The following is a 15,764-nucleotide window of genomic DNA, read 5'->3' on the forward strand; positions in this document are numbered from 1 at the left end:
TACCATCTTCCTTATTCTTTGGTCTACACTCCAGAACTTTCGTCATGTTGACAGGTTGCTGCAAAGTAGTTTTAAGAGCCCGCTTAATCCTGGTGACCCGCTGCTATGGGTCATTAATCACCATTGCAAAGGCTTGTCATGTCGGGTGGTTACGGAGTTCCTCCTTCCACTTGGCTCGCTCGTCCTGAGTGAGGGCCATATAACACAAGCTAAAAAGGTCCTGCGGTGTTGCCTGGTACACCTGAATAGTGCTTATAATATAATCTATGAAATCATCAGAGTTAGTTTTACGGTTGGGTGCATTACTCATTATCATGCACATTTCATGGGGCTTCCATGGGGTATAAACCATAGAGGTAGGGTTCTGGGCATCTCGATGAGGGTTAGGGACGATGCAGTTGGGGAACACACCTGCCCCTGGGCCAGGAATGGAGGGGTCGTCATAGTCATACTCTTCACGCGGGTCCACCAGGGACCCATCTCCCACTGGGAAATTACGTCGCTGGGGGCCGAAGGTAGGTCGGGGGAGGTGAGACGGTGTTTCCTTTGACTGCTGTATAGTCTGGCTCCTAGTCCGGGCAGATGTAGAGTCGCCGAACTGCTCCGGTCCCTGCTCTTGGGAATAAGGGAGTGGCGATGGTTGTGGTGCTTGTGGATGGGGAAAAGGTGGGTATCCCGGGGCCAAGGGTCACACCAGCCAGTCCTCCTCAGTTTCATCTGTGTCATCAGTCTCATTTTCGAACAACATGAGCAATCCAGACATGTTGGGAGGTACCTCCGTTTTACCCTGGTAACTAGCACCCTCATGTCTCTGTCCAGTTCCTTCTCCTGTTTTCTCCCTCCTTTTCTGTCCTTTATCATGGTCCTCACACTGATACTCCAGCACTTCCCTTGGCTTGGGTTTGCGTATCACATACACTCTTCTACGTGCATTGTGCTCCCAACTACTTTGTCTCGACTTATTAGTTAATTCCTTGGCCATTTTTCTCCATGTTGACATTAAAATTTTCCATTTTTCTCCTGAATTTCATTTCCACATTGTCTTTCCTGCATTAATGAATTTCTGCACATTTCAGGTTCCCCCTAATGGCCACATTCCATTTCCCAGTTTCTTATTTAATGAGCCTGATAATTTACGAAAATCATTCTCATCCCTAGGATTCTCCTTACAAATTTTGAACAAGGGTGTATCCAGTCCTGACTTATCAAGGGTATGACCCGTTTTTCCTTATTCCGTTAATCTCGTGCCGTGTCTCCCTGCATCCACTTCAGGGTCCTGACCTTCACGTGGGGGATTTCTCCCCTTAACAACCAGTCTAAGGCAGGGTGTCCGAAACAGGCAAATTGTCGTAAGCTTACTTCAAAATGTATGTATACCAGAGTGAATCCTCTAACTCTTCTTACACCAGGGCAAATCCTCAAGCCTACCGTTCTTACTGTAGTGCTCGGGTAATCTTAATGGTTCTTCAGGAGTCCGTCAGAGGATTTCCTGTAGACGAAAGGGTTGTCAAGGTGGACAATTAATGAGAGAGATCAAGGTAAAGGTTGTTGCCACTGAGCCGATCGCTGACCCCGTCTTACGAGGATGCCTGGTCTTGGACTCCTGGCTGGCTCACCAAATTGTTAAACCTTACTTCTAATTATTACCCGTTACCTGATGCAAGAACACACAGTACTAGGGAAGATAAAACAACAACTTTTTTTTAGGAAGAAGCTTCCTTCAGCACTCTCGTGGAGTCTCCTTAGGGGTCTCCAGTTACTTGTACAAGCATGGCTCTTTTATACACATGCAGTCATGTACACTTGTTAAGCAATTGTGCAGTTTCTTCTTTACTTGCCCAGCAACAGTAACATAAGGTACTAACAAGGTAATTGATCATTTAGTGAATCACTGTTCTAGGAACCTGCTTAGCGTAGATAGTTCTCATATGCTTCTAAGAACCTGCGTTAGGACATTATCTCATCAGGCAGTTCTTTATTTAAACCTTGGTCTAGCAATTTCGAGAACAATGTTTAGCATGTTCAGAAAACAGTGTATAATTAACACCGCATCCTCCGGTGTGTTAGCAACATCGAAATTACTCCTTAACCTCTTTAATTCCTTCAATCCAAGGGGACATTGCTTTGTGGATCCAGAACTGGCTTGCCCACAGAAGGCAAAGAGTGTTTGTAGACGGGTCATATTGTGCATGGAGGTCTGTCACCAGTGGTGTGCCTCTGGGATCTGTTCTGGGACCCTTACTCTTCGTGATTTTTATAAATGAGGAAGTGGAGGGACGGGTTAGTAAATTTGCTGATGACGCAAAGGTTGGAGGTGGTGTGGATAGTGTAAAGGGCTGTCAGAGGTTACAGTGGGACATTGATAGCATGCAAAACTGGACTGAAAAGTGGCAGATGGATTTGAACCCAGATAAGTGTGAAATGGTTCATTTTGGTAGGTCAAATATGATGGCAAGACACAGCAGTGTGAAGGATCAGAGGTATCTTGGGGTCCGAGTCCATAGGACACTCAAAGCTGCTGCACATGTTTACTGTGTGGTTATGAAGACATACAGTGTACTGGCCTTCATCAATTGTGGCATTGAATTTAGGAGCCGAGAGGTAATGTTGCACCTGTTTAGTACCCTGGTGGGACCCCACAGAGTACTCTGCTCAGTTCTGGTCTTCTCACTATAGGAAGGATGTGGAAACTATAGAAAGGGTGCAGAGGAGATTTACAAGGATGTTGCCTGGATTGGGGAGCATTACGAGAATAGATTGAGTGAACTCAGCCTTTTTCCCTTGGAGCGACGGAGGATGAGAGGTGACCTGATAGAGGTGTGTAAGATGATGAGAGGCATTGATCGTGTGGATAGTCAGAAGTTTTTTCCCAGGGCTGAAATGGCTAGCATGAGAGGGCACAGTTTTTGAGGTGCCTGGAAGTACGAAGTCGTGGAGCAAACGGATGTCCAAGGAGATGAGTTGTACTTGAACTGCACGTGCATGTAACGAGAGCTGTAAAACTCATCTCCTTCTACCTTAGGCTGCAAACTTATCAATCACCCCTGCTGTGGACCCTTTTTGGTGGTCCAAGATCTGTATGCTCCACGACCACTGGACTAATTGTATAAGTGTAGGAGGGGACTGTGTTGAAAAATAAGTGTGCTAGGTTTTCTAAAATTGACTCCTTCTACCTTAGGCCATGAACTTATCAATCACCCCTCATAGGTTCAGAGGAGATGTCAGGGGTAAGTTTTTTACGCAGAGTGTGGTGACTGTAAAATGGACTGCCAGCAACAGTGGTGGAGGCAGATACGATAGGGTCTTTTAAAACACTCCTGGACAGAAAAATAGAGGGCTATGGGTAAACCTAGGTAATTGCTAAGGTAAGGACATGTTTGGCACAGCTTTATGGACTGAAGGGCCTGTATTGTGCTGTAGGTTTTCTATATTTCTATCTATGGAGCATCCTGATGTATGCATCTTCACTGTCAGATGTTCCAGAGTTGACTGAAGAGCCAGTGAAACGGCATGTGCTGGTGACCTGTTGTGATGGTAGGCACATTGGAGCAGGTCTGAGTTGCTCCTCGGGCAGGAGTTGATATGTTTCATCACCAAACTCGCAAAGCACTTTGCCATAGTGGATGTAAGTGGTACTGGACTGGCATATTACTGTGTAACTTGAATTAATGGATCAAAGGTGGGTTGGGTTATTTATAGGAACAGTGTACAATAGCCTAGGAAACCTGCCAATCCTGTAGCAAAACCCAAGGGTTCTATATTGTTGAAATTCTTACCATTTTGGGTGGACTTCAAGTCAAGTCAAATTTATTGTCATCTTGACCATAAACTGCTGGTACAGTACACAGTAGAAACGAAACAACGTTCCTCCAGGACCCTGGTGCTATAAGAAACAACACAAAACTACACTAGACTATGTGAGACAGCACAAGGCTACACTAGATTATGTAAAGCAACATTAGAAACTGTACTAGACTACAGACCTGCACAGAACTACATAAAGTGCACAAAACAGTGCAGAGCAGTACAATAATTAATAAACAAGACAATAGGCACAGAAGAGGACAAATTACAATATAATAATAAATTATGTTTAATGTGTTTAAAATAATATTAATATTATACAGGCTATCACAGAGTCAAGAATGCCTGACTAATGAATGCCCCTGTATATCACTGAGTTTGCAAAATAATATTAATATCTAAAGTCCATTGTAAGCTCATATTTTCATTCTACAAATGACAGGACTAGTTTGCACTCTCAAATTTTCATAATAGTTTCTTTAAAAACAGTCTTGTGGGTTTTTGATGCCATTCATTGGAATAGTGTGAAGATGTGGTTCCCAAATCAAATGTTTTTTTTTTGTGTATTTTATAACTCGTGGGCAAAATCAATTTATGGATGTTTGTAAAATTGGAACCTGCTCAGTAATTGCATACAGCAGTATATTCTGGTAATATTCTGGTTGTCCGTTATAATTAAAATTTTGATTAATGATCAAAAGGGATAGTGTGTAGACTAATGTGAACTTTATGTGAAATAGAATCATCATAGCTTGTCACACCAGACAGCCAGCCACTCTGGTGTTGTTTGGTTGGTGTTGAGCAGGTCAGTGTCAGCTAAATCAGGTGACAGTGGGCAGTGTGCAGAATGTGTAACCTTTCGCCACACTCACAGGATTCGCTGGTCTTTAAACCCCACTTCACCATATTGTCTTTTCTGCTTTACTGTGGCTGAAGCCTTCAATGTTGTGGCTAATGATTTTCATGATTTCCCGTGGGCCGAGGATTTATCCTTTTACCACCCACTGGATCACTACGCACCAAACCAAATGTGAAATAGAAGAAGAATATAAATTGAAATTTTGGCTTACAATGATTAGCAGAATTTGAATTTTGTAAAGACAGTGTTAGGATAAATGTTATTATACACATTTTGATAATGATGACAAACATGGTTGTGAAATTCTCCTGGTTCACTCTAGGTAATAATACCATTATCTTTCAAAATGAACTTGATTATCTATTTGTAAATCCTTCTTGGGATTCATCATACACAGGACAAATGATTTATCGTGAATAAACATCTCTGACAATTTCCAGAGATTTCTTCATGTGATGCGATTTGTAGCCTCAGTTACATAATTTACATGAACAATCCCAGATGCATTCAAAATTATGGTACTTGATTTTCAATTTTCAACAATACTTGTCTGAAACTTAGCATCTGTTGTGGCCGCTAATGGCATTTACATGTAGTAGCTCTCTGTCTATTAGTCAGCATCTGTATTTTTTACACTTTAATCGAACAATGCCAATCTGCGCAAACTTTAAAGCATCTTAATGCGCTCAAAATTATTCTGAAAATAGTTTCTTGAATTTCTCAAGACTGCCTTACTGGGCACGAATCCTGCTTTAACTAATCTGCCTTGGACAGCTGGTATCAATAAAACTAACACAACATGTATTTCTTAGAGATTCATAACTGACCAGCGTAAACAATGCATTCTACAAATGATTGATGTAACAATTATATGCAAGATGTGTAAACAGAGGAAAGGGCAACTTGGCATATTTTTGAATTTCACATAATTCTGAGATTAAAGGTTTTGAAATTGACTCCACTCCAGAGATTTAAGCACATAATCTAGATTGACATTTCAGTGCAGTACTCTGGGAATACTCTGATATTAGTAGTTTTTTTTTCCAGATGAGATGTTTAACCAAGGTATCCCTGTTTGCTCATTTATGTGAACTGGGAAGGTCCCATGACTATTTTTGAAGAGCAAGTTAATTTCTGCAGGGTCCTACAACCCCCTCCCCAATTTATAAATAAGCTAATGTGAACAAGAAATGATTTTCTAGTCATTAATTTAGTAACTGTTTGAAAGACCTGATGAGCAAATTGGTTAGCCTGTTGTTCTTTGTTAGAATATGTGATTGTCATTTCAAAGTACATACTTTCTGTGAATTACTTTAACTCTTAATGGAAAAAAGAGCCAAACAAATGTAAATATTTTTTTCTTCCTTGTTACCAATCCCCAATTGACCTAATTATTTCTGCTTTTGGTAAGCTACATTCCAGACAGTCTGATAGTGAACTTCTGTACCTAGCTACCTGGCAGTTTAGCAGGTGCTCAAATGAGAAACTAAGCTGATTTGTGTTCAAGTCTCTGCCCTCGTGCTCTGTAGTTCAAAACTCTTTGTTATTGTGCCCTTTGGCCTAGTTTGACAGCAGGTAGCAGACTGCCAGTAGCGCTTTTGTTTCACTTTTATGTCACTGGTCAATAAGTGTTCTTGCCAAGCCATTAAATTGTGTAGTAGGTGCCATGTATGCTCCATTGTTATGCTGGCAAATCTTGCTACAATTAGTGTTTTTTTTATTGTACTTTTGAAAATTATTTGAATACTAGTTACCAGTTGCTACCAAACCAGTTACTAGTTTAAAATAATTTTTTCAAATAGTCAAATTATGAAATATTTAAAAGCCAAACGTGTATATTTGCTAAAAAGCATTCTGATTTCCAGTCCAGTGTTCTCATTTGCACAATTTCAGTTCAAACATTTTGGAGTTTCTGGTTTCTCATTCACTGCTGTCTAAAATGTCCTGAGGGCTTAGACTTTTTTAAAAATTCCATGAGCATTATATTTTGTTGATTAGAGCACATCTCTGTTTATTTAGCCTTGTGTATGTTTTGGGTAAGCAAACAGCAGACTCCGACTTAGCACCAGCAAACACCTATAGTGAGGCAATTCTCCCTGAAAAAGTTCAGCTGCTTTGTTTCATTTGATGCTGGCAAATATATCCAGGAGATAATTAAACTATATAGATCAATATTAAGTAAATTAAAGTTTGGAAATTATCAAAACTGAATATTCAAAACCTAAAGTTTTCCATAAAGGTTAGCTGATAAAGTATTTGTTAAGCTATTGCAGTCCTTAGCACTACAGTGGCAACAATATTATTCATGGGCTCCAGTTGTTTATGTTATGGTGAAGAATATTCCATTTATCAAAAAATTAGAAAGGGAGAAAGAGAGTTTGAGGGTCAGCATAACATTGTGGGCCGAAGGGCCTGTAATGTGCTGTACTGTTCTATGTAAATCATGTTTTACATTATGACTAATCTGTATAATCCTAATCATATTTGATTGAAATTAACTTGCATGGCCAGTGCAAAATACTTTCAAAAGAAAAATCTCACTGTTATAAATCTTCTAATAAAATAGTTAAAATTGATCAAATTATGTTTTATTATGTACACTACAGATAATTTTGTTTGCCCTTTTCACTTCAATTGCTTAATGGATTCTATCTCAACAGAACAGAGACAATTACATCCGCTCATGCAAGTTGCTTCCTGATGGACGCACTCTCATTGTTGGTGGTGAAGCAAGCACGTTATCCATTTGGGATTTGGCAGCCCCAACTCCACGTATAAAGGCAGAGTTGACATCCTCTGCTCCTGCCTGCTATGCTTTGGCTATCAGCCCTGACTCCAAAGTCTGTTTCTCCTGCTGTAGTGATGGAAATATCGCTGTTTGGGATCTGCACAACCAGACACTCGTCAGGTAAGAGTGAGTTATTTTCTAGTAATCTTCAATACTATTGCTTTGTGATTTGTAGGCTTGATTTATAAAGCCAAACTAAAAGACCTTCAACTGTAGTTTAATCCAGTTTTGAATTAAACATGTAAGTGTCTCGATATCTTGGTAGCAGCATCACCCCTTGCATCTAGAAAAATCAGATATTCAGCTCTATTTCAGATTTGTTATTTAGTTGGTATTGCAATTCTGTGTTTGCTGATGTGTTATTTTGTGATGAAATATATTCAGAAATATCGCTTGTTTAATATCAGGCAATTCCAAGGTCATACGGATGGAGCCAGCTGTATTGACATTTCAAATGACGGCACCAAACTTTGGACGGGAGGTTTAGACAACACTGTCAGGTCCTGGGACCTCAGAGAAGGAAGGCAGTTGCAGCAACATGACTTCACGTCTCAGGTATACTTACATAGGGATTATTTTTTAAAAATGAAAGTTTGTTAAATAATTGAGGTCTTTTAACAAAATCATGAAATGAAATTTCAATTGATTTATGAATACCAAATGAACAAATTATTGGATTTTCCACTGATTTTTTTTCAGCTGCAGTATTTTGTGTTTGTCATGATATTTGCAGCTTTATGTCTAAAAATACTTTATGACGTGTTCCTTTTTTTTACTGCTTGTGATTCAAATATGTTTTGAGCATTCACTTAGTTGAATGTGCTCAGCTACCTTTTGGCAAAGGGAAGTTGTCTGCAGTGCATTTAAATGGTATGTCTAAATAATATTTTGAAATGTAACTGAACTATATGTTTTTGGATTAGTGTAATGGATCAGATTTTGCTTGATTCTATAGCAGGTTTACTGAAGAATATTCTATAAGGTGATTATTGCTATAAAACAGTTGCACAGCATTTCATATATCATTTACGAAATTATCTTTTTCAAAGGAGACATATTCTGCAACTTATTCTCTCTCTTCTCTAGATCTTTTCTTTGGGATATTGTCCTACTGGAGAGTGGCTTGCCGTTGGAATGGAAAACAGCAATGTAGAGGTTCTTCATGTGACAAAACCAGACAAATACCAATTACACCTCCATGAGAGCTGTGTGCTATCCCTTAAATTTGCTCATTGTGGTAAATTCGGTTTTCCATTACTGCTTATTATTAACTAGTGAGCTGATGAGATTACATGTTTGACTACGCCTAGTGAGGGATGGAAGGGGTTGGATGTTGAACTGAGGATGGGAAGACCAAATTTTAGCTGACTAATAACTTGGTCAGACAATGATGTGAAATCAAGTTATTAAGATTTCAGCTTCAATAGCTTAGGTCAGGTTTACCTATGAAATCAACTACCAGCAACATAATGTATATTGACGGTCAGAGTAAGATCATTAAGGGGAAATTCAAATACTCCTAGACTTCTTTTCAGAAGGAAAGTCAACAATCATAAACGGGTGTGCCTCTTTGGGACTCAAACCATTTGATCCTTTTGCTTCCTGTAGAAGATTCACAGCACTTCATTGCTTAAGCCACTTAAAATATTAGCTGGGTTTTGTTAGTAAAACATTTCTTTATTTTCCTAATGCATGAAGATTTTAATAAAGGATACTACCGGGTTTCTTAGACTGCTTTTAATACATTCTTAAAATAGGCTAGTAATTATTTTAGTTTTGAGGTCAGACAATTATTGTCAAGCTGTAGAACAAAATTGACCAATTAGTTTTGTCATATTTTTAAATTTTGAAACATTTTGGCCCAGTGAGTCTGTGTTGCTTTTTGGAGCATTTCCATCAGTTCCTTTTCCCAGCTTGTATCATCTTAACCTTTTCTTCACATGTCCATCAGTTCTTCTCAATTATCCTGTCACCACCTACATGGGGCATTTTACATTCTTCAATTACTCTGTCACCTTTGGCAATGTGTGAGTTGCACCCAGGGGAATCCCACACTAAGAGAACATGCAAACTCCACACTGACAGAGTTCCAAAGATCTGGATCAAACCTGGGTTGCTGAAGCTGTAAGGCAACACTAATTGCTGTCACCTTGTTAAATTTTTAGAGACATCTCTGATCTTAATCATGAATAATTACACAGTACAACAAGGCAAACTGTAAAAATTCATTAATTTTAAAATCATGACATGTTAAAAAGCATTTTGTTCCCTGTTCACTTCTAACTCCACAGTAATTAGTCACCACTTACTGCTACTGAGTGCTTTTATATCTTCTGAATTTCATTTTTCAATCAATTAGTTTTTACTTTTAGACTGTTTTGTGATTTAAATTTGATTTCAGGCAGAGACAAAAATGTTCCTTTATCTTCAGTTTTGAGAGCAAAGAGGTTACACATTTCCAAAGCTGTTGATCTTGAGATCCTCTTCTGATCCCATTACTGTACTGTACAGTTTCTGTCACAAAGTACAGTTATTTAATTAGTAGTGTACATAGAGGTGCCGCAGTGCTGTGTGGATAAACTTCTGATGTCTTCACCTCACATTGTGAATGTCAGAAGTCAATGGAAAGTAAGATGCATAAGGAAATGCAGGTTTGCTTTTAAGAACATTTGGTCCAGAGGTGTGGATTTAAGAGATATGACTTAAATTTTCTTTAGTAATGTTTATTTTTCTCTCCATAAAGCCCAGTTTGTCCAAACAAAGTGCTGAACATGTATTCCATATTGATTTTTAGGTAAGTGGTTTGTAAGCACTGGGAAGGATAATCTACTGAATGCCTGGAGGACACCTTATGGAGCGAGCATATTCCAGGTAAGGTTGGAATGTTGATACTTTCTCCCCGAATTGAAACAAAAAATCTTGATAGGGCTCTTAACCCCTAAATTATTACACAACACAAACCAAGTGCTGGAGGAAACTTCTCCTCCCATCTAACTTCACAACTAATGTTCTAGATGGTATCAGAATGTTTTGGGGAAGTTAAGGGTAGAGAAAGCAGTGAGGCTCACAATCAAAGAGTAATTGTACATAACATAGGGCTACTAATTCCCTGGTGCAAGTGTCACAAAGTTTAGAAATTAATTTGTCATTAGTGTTTCAAATCTGAAGTTAGTTGTAGAATGATTTCACTTTAAATTTTGTTTAAAAGCCAGAGGAATGAAAATGATTTTTTAAAAATGTAGAGCAGATTTTCTGATTCCTTTGTAATTCTGCACTGATTTGTTTGGATGTAATGCATGGTTAAAAATGATGCAGGTTGGATCCCAAGACTCCATAGTAGCCAGCACATTTGTAATGAATAGTCAATTTACAGACCAGAAAAAAATGGTTTCTCCTGCCTGATCTGCCTTCTTTGTATTCACCCCTCTCTTCCTGCCTTTGCTGTATGTGGCCCCCCAGCAGTCCAATGCACTACATTCAGGATCAGAATAAACATTCCCTTTAACTTGGGATTCTTATCTTGGACACGTTTGTATGATTCCAGAAATAGTTTTCACTCCTGTACTGTTTGTGAAGTAGACAGTTTATGTTGTGGAACATTTTGCAGAAGCAAAGCTTGTAAATTCCCTTGAGCATCTGCTACTGTGGAAATCCAGTGTTTCTAAGCTAGAAATCAGAAACAAATTATTTGCTCCAAAGTTTAGATTCTCGATTTAAGTCTGGCTGTGGGACCTGCAGTTCTGATTTGTATGGGTAAGACAAACAGACCACCTCAAGCCAAGGGAAAAGGAAGATTTATTTTGTCAAAGGGATGATACTGCCTTATGAAAGTGGAAGGGGGTAAAATATTTGGGTAGAGGCAATAGAATATTGTCATTAACTGATAAGAGCTACTATCTGAAATTAAGTTAATTTTAAGTTACCATTAAATCCTAAAACTGATACAAATCTGCATTGTCTGCTCGCTCACAAATGTTCATGGGTACTAAGTGTTCCATGATTATGTGTACAAATTTGTTTTCGCTTCCTGTTACTCATTTGTGCTTTTTTTTTTAAATATGAAAAATTCACAGTCTAAGGAATCCTCATCGGTGCTGAGCTGCGACATCTCAGTGGATGATAAATACATTATCACTGGCTCTGGAGACAAGAAGGCTACAGTCTATGAAGTTATTTATTAGGAGTGGAGCCTGAATACAAAGATACCTTTCACTATAGCACTTTTGTTAGATTTGCTCTTTATGGCTGACTTTGCAAAACAAAGACTTCAACGTTCTTGTCATTGTTTCTCAGCTCTGTGCTGTATTTGATCGTAATTTCTGGACACTTCCGTCTGATATACAAAAAAGCCTCAAAATGCAACTACGCTGAGCAGGGTGACAAGCCTCTTTTGCCGTTTAATTGAATGAAGGACCAGAAGGTTTCAACTATTTATTTTTGTTTTTCCAAGACTTTTTATAATCTTTGTTGAAATTGGTTAATTTCATACAACCTCACTCAAGACTTTGGTGGTAACAGTTATTCTGTTTGGAATTGGGATGGAGGGCATAAGTTCATTTCCACCTTGACTGATATTGTGTGTTTTATTATTATTTCTTCATTTTATTACGGAATTATTGAGATTTTTAATAGGAGTATCAAGTTACAGAGTAACATTCTTAGAATTCATCCAAACTGAAGCTAGTTGATACGCCGAGAGAAAAGTAAAAAGAAAATACAAGACTGGCTAGGTACTGAAGTGACTGCGGTTGGTATTGTTTTGGTAGAAGACAGATTTAATAAAACAATACCACTTAAAATCACTTTCTAAGTATTGTACTAAATAAGGCAGAAGGTGCCAGTAGAAAATGGGAAACTCCACAAGCTGAGAAACGTGCTGATTTGCTCAGGTGTTTTGCGTAATAGAAAAACAACCATTCAGAAATGACTGAACTGCAATTGTTTCCTATTTGCTGAAAAGCAAAAATTCTTGAGCAGTTAAGTTAGTTCCCCAGATAGCTCCATTAAAGATACCTGAGATTTAATTTTGTAATGGAACACACAACGAGATTAAATTATTCAGAATAAAGTTCCTAAAATTATCCATTCTCTGTTGCATCAGTCCCTCATATGTGCTCTCCCTTGTTGAAAGAGTTTCTACTGTCAATTCAATTTTTCATCATTTGGATTCTTTAATTATTATTTAGCTTTATGCATATTCCTCTGCCCAATCTCATTCTATCCCTAGTACCAGATCTTTCTCTGCCTTCCTTTTTGTCCTTCTGTCACTTCTCATTCAAATACTCTGGAAATGTTCACATTTTTGCATGGTTGTAACTTTTGAGTCCTTTTCAACCCTGAAGAGTACTATCCATTATTTGACATGAATTCTCACTGTCACTCTCAACCCTTATTCTGACTTCATTGTTCCGATTTCCACTTCATATCTCATCATTTCTACTCGTCAGTCTCATTTACTGAAAGCAAAGTCATCAAAGGTCAATTAGTGATGTATGAAAAATAGTTTTTATCTGCTAACTCAAAAGTCTTAACATTTTTGTAGAGTTGAGGAAAGGAGAAGGGATAAGTAAGGAGGTAAAGAAAGATGACTGTAACTCATTATTTAATAACTTGAATGAAGATTGTATATTGTCATAGGTCAAGGCTTTGTGCTTGGATTTGTAACTGATGTTCTTGATGGAAGCCATTTTTTAGACATGAAAGTCAACTGAACTAACATCTAATGCACCAACACTAATATATCTGTACCCGCACAGTAATGGAAGAATAAAGTAAGATACAATCAAGGGGATATCATAAACTGTCCAGACTTTGCAGACATTTCTGTACAAATTCCAACTGAACTTGAATCTACCTTTGAGTAAATGATAAACATCGCATGTTGTAAAGAGTTAATGGATCCCTTACTCTCAATATTTCCCTTTTTCCATGATTAACAAATGTTATTATATGACCTAGTGTGATTTTATTTGCTGCTCCCAGGAAAATTTAGAAAAAAATCTAAATGGACCTCTATCTAATCCTGAAACAATTTCATTTTTGCTATTGGCAATGAGTATTGTCTCTCTACAATCTCTCTATCTAGATGAAAATATGCTATTTTTACTATAATTCTTTAGCAATTGTTCCAAGTTGAAGAAATGCTTTCTGACCCCATTGAAACATTCTTCATGAGCTAACACGAGGAAATCTGAAGATGCTGGAAATTCAAACAACACACACAAAATGCTGGTGGAACACAGCAGGCCAGGCAGCATCTATAAGGAGAAACACTGTTGACATTTCGGGCTGAGACCCTTCGTCAGGACTAACTGAAAGGAAAATCTCTTAGTATCTCTCCTTTCAGTGAGTCCTGATGAAGGGTCTCGGCCCGAAATGTTGACAGTGCTTCTCCTTATAGATGCTGCCTGGCCTGCAGTGTTCCACCAGCATTTTGTGTGTGTTGTTCTTCATGAACTGCAAGAAATTCACACCCACCAGTCATCACAAGAGAATATGAATACGCCATAATAATATTGTGCAATGTTTGTCAAAATAAACTCCACTAAAGTGGAAGTGCAAGACCAAATGGAAGAAAATAAGGCCAGTGTCACACAGATAAATTGAAGCGGTAATCCTCTAAATCTAAAAGGACAATCAGCTATTTGTTCTTCATTGAGAAGCTCTCGCTGATAATAAGGCAGACACTTTTTCCAGTAAAGTAGCAAATTAAAAGTATACTACACCTCTAACAGTCTGATAACATCTGCACGCTGATAATCTCTGCACAATTTGTCCACTTGTTCTTATCGGCTCTGGCTGCTTCAGTTGTGAACCTCAAATCCTAAGTACCCTTTTTTCAGTTATTTGAATTAGTTGGATGATAATAATGATTTGTGTTTATTATCCATAAAATAAACATGATTATCATGGAGACTGACACCCAGATTGACCATCAATACAAAGCCAGAGTCAGAATATGTGAACTGTATCCACCATTCCAGCAACACATTTGACTTTCCTCCCAACACCCCCCTCACCCTTTTCCTCATCCTGCGTACACATTTTGAATAATGCTTTAATGTTTCATTTGAGCGTTTTCAAAAATTTACTGGTTCAGTGATTTACCATTTAGTTAGTGAATCCAGCACCAACAAACCCTGTAGCCAATAATTAAACAAATGCCTCCCACCACATAGATGAACTGTAGATACTATTTGTTTCCCTTCTACAGTAGGCAGTTGAATTACAGAAAATAGGGTAGCTCATCCAGCTGATCCTCATTTAATAATATTATGGCTGAACTTTTAATTCCACATCAATTATCTACAACTAACCCCAGATTCCACAGTTCCTTAGGACACATCCATTTTCAGATATTAAATACACCCTGACTGGAATTTATCAACTCTGCAGAAATTTCTTCTCATCTGTCCTGATTGGCTGCCTCCTTATTTTGAGATTCTGACCTCTGGTCCCAGCCCAACATCAACACCACATCCAAGCTGTTAAGCCATGTACAGAAAATAAAATTATACATTTCCACAAGGTCACGTCTCTTTTAAATAGCCGTTCAGATTACATCTCTCATGGCACAAAACCCATAGGCTTGGATCAATTCAGTGAAGCTTCAATACAATCTCTCCATTGCAAGTATTTATCTTTCCTTCGAAAGGGGACCTGATCAGTGCATGATCTTCTAGATGCAGATTCATTTGAGTCCATTAAATCTGAAGTAATATATTACTGTCTTGTACTCCAACCTACTTGCAGTGAAGGCCAACATTCCATTTGCTTTCAGATTGCTTGCTGACCCTGCATATTAACTTCATGATTAATGTACAAGTACTTGCGGATTCCACTAATGGCACCTTTTAATCTCTCCAATTAAAATGTGCTCTAGCAAAAAAAGCAAAATGGATAAGATGACACTTTCCACATTATATTGTACGCGCCACTTTGTGCATTCGTGTAACCTATCCACTTCTCTGTGTCCTTCTCACAGGTAACAGTGACACCCAGATTGGTATCATCAAACGTTGATATATCTCACTTGATCCCCCTCATAAATGGTGACCTTGCATTAATCCCTGTGCATCCAACCCAACCCAAAATGAATCTGTGCTGTTTTTTTGTTTTGTTTTCTAGCTAAACCTGATGTGTGGTTAAACAGGTGGGTTGCTTGGTGATACAACTCGTTGGGCTGGAAGGGCCAGTTCTGCACTGTATCTCTTAACTAAAATAAATCAGAACAGTATTCTAATTGTAGCACAAGGGACTATTTTAAAATTCAGTTTATACATTTTTTCCACGAGTGAATTACCTGAATAACTT

The 15,764-nt window shown here is 38.3% G+C and overlaps 1 protein-coding gene across 8 annotated transcripts in view; it reads left to right on the top strand.

Annotated features, from left to right (window-relative positions):
* Positions 1–13,697, top strand: part of LOC132394075 (transducin-like enhancer protein 4) — a 149,280-nt gene extending 135,583 nt beyond the window's left edge. For all 8 annotated transcript variants that reach the window (XM_059969781.1, XM_059969776.1, XM_059969777.1 and 5 more), the window contains 5 exons: positions 7,324–7,571; positions 7,859–8,006; positions 8,538–8,688; positions 10,246–10,322; positions 11,525–13,697. In XM_059969781.1, coding sequence (XP_059825764.1) covers positions 7,324–7,571; positions 7,859–8,006; positions 8,538–8,688; positions 10,246–10,322; positions 11,525–11,632 — 732 coding nt within the window. In that variant the 3' untranslated portion in view covers positions 11,633–13,697. The remainder of the gene's footprint in view (positions 1–7,323; positions 7,572–7,858; positions 8,007–8,537; positions 8,689–10,245; positions 10,323–11,524) is intronic.
* Positions 13,698–15,764: the final 2,067 nt, after the last annotated feature.

Source organism: Hypanus sabinus, chromosome 5 (genome assembly GCF_030144855.1).
Source record: "Hypanus sabinus isolate sHypSab1 chromosome 5, sHypSab1.hap1, whole genome shotgun sequence".
NCBI classification, from domain to species: Eukaryota; Metazoa; Chordata; class Chondrichthyes; order Myliobatiformes; family Dasyatidae; genus Hypanus; species Hypanus sabinus.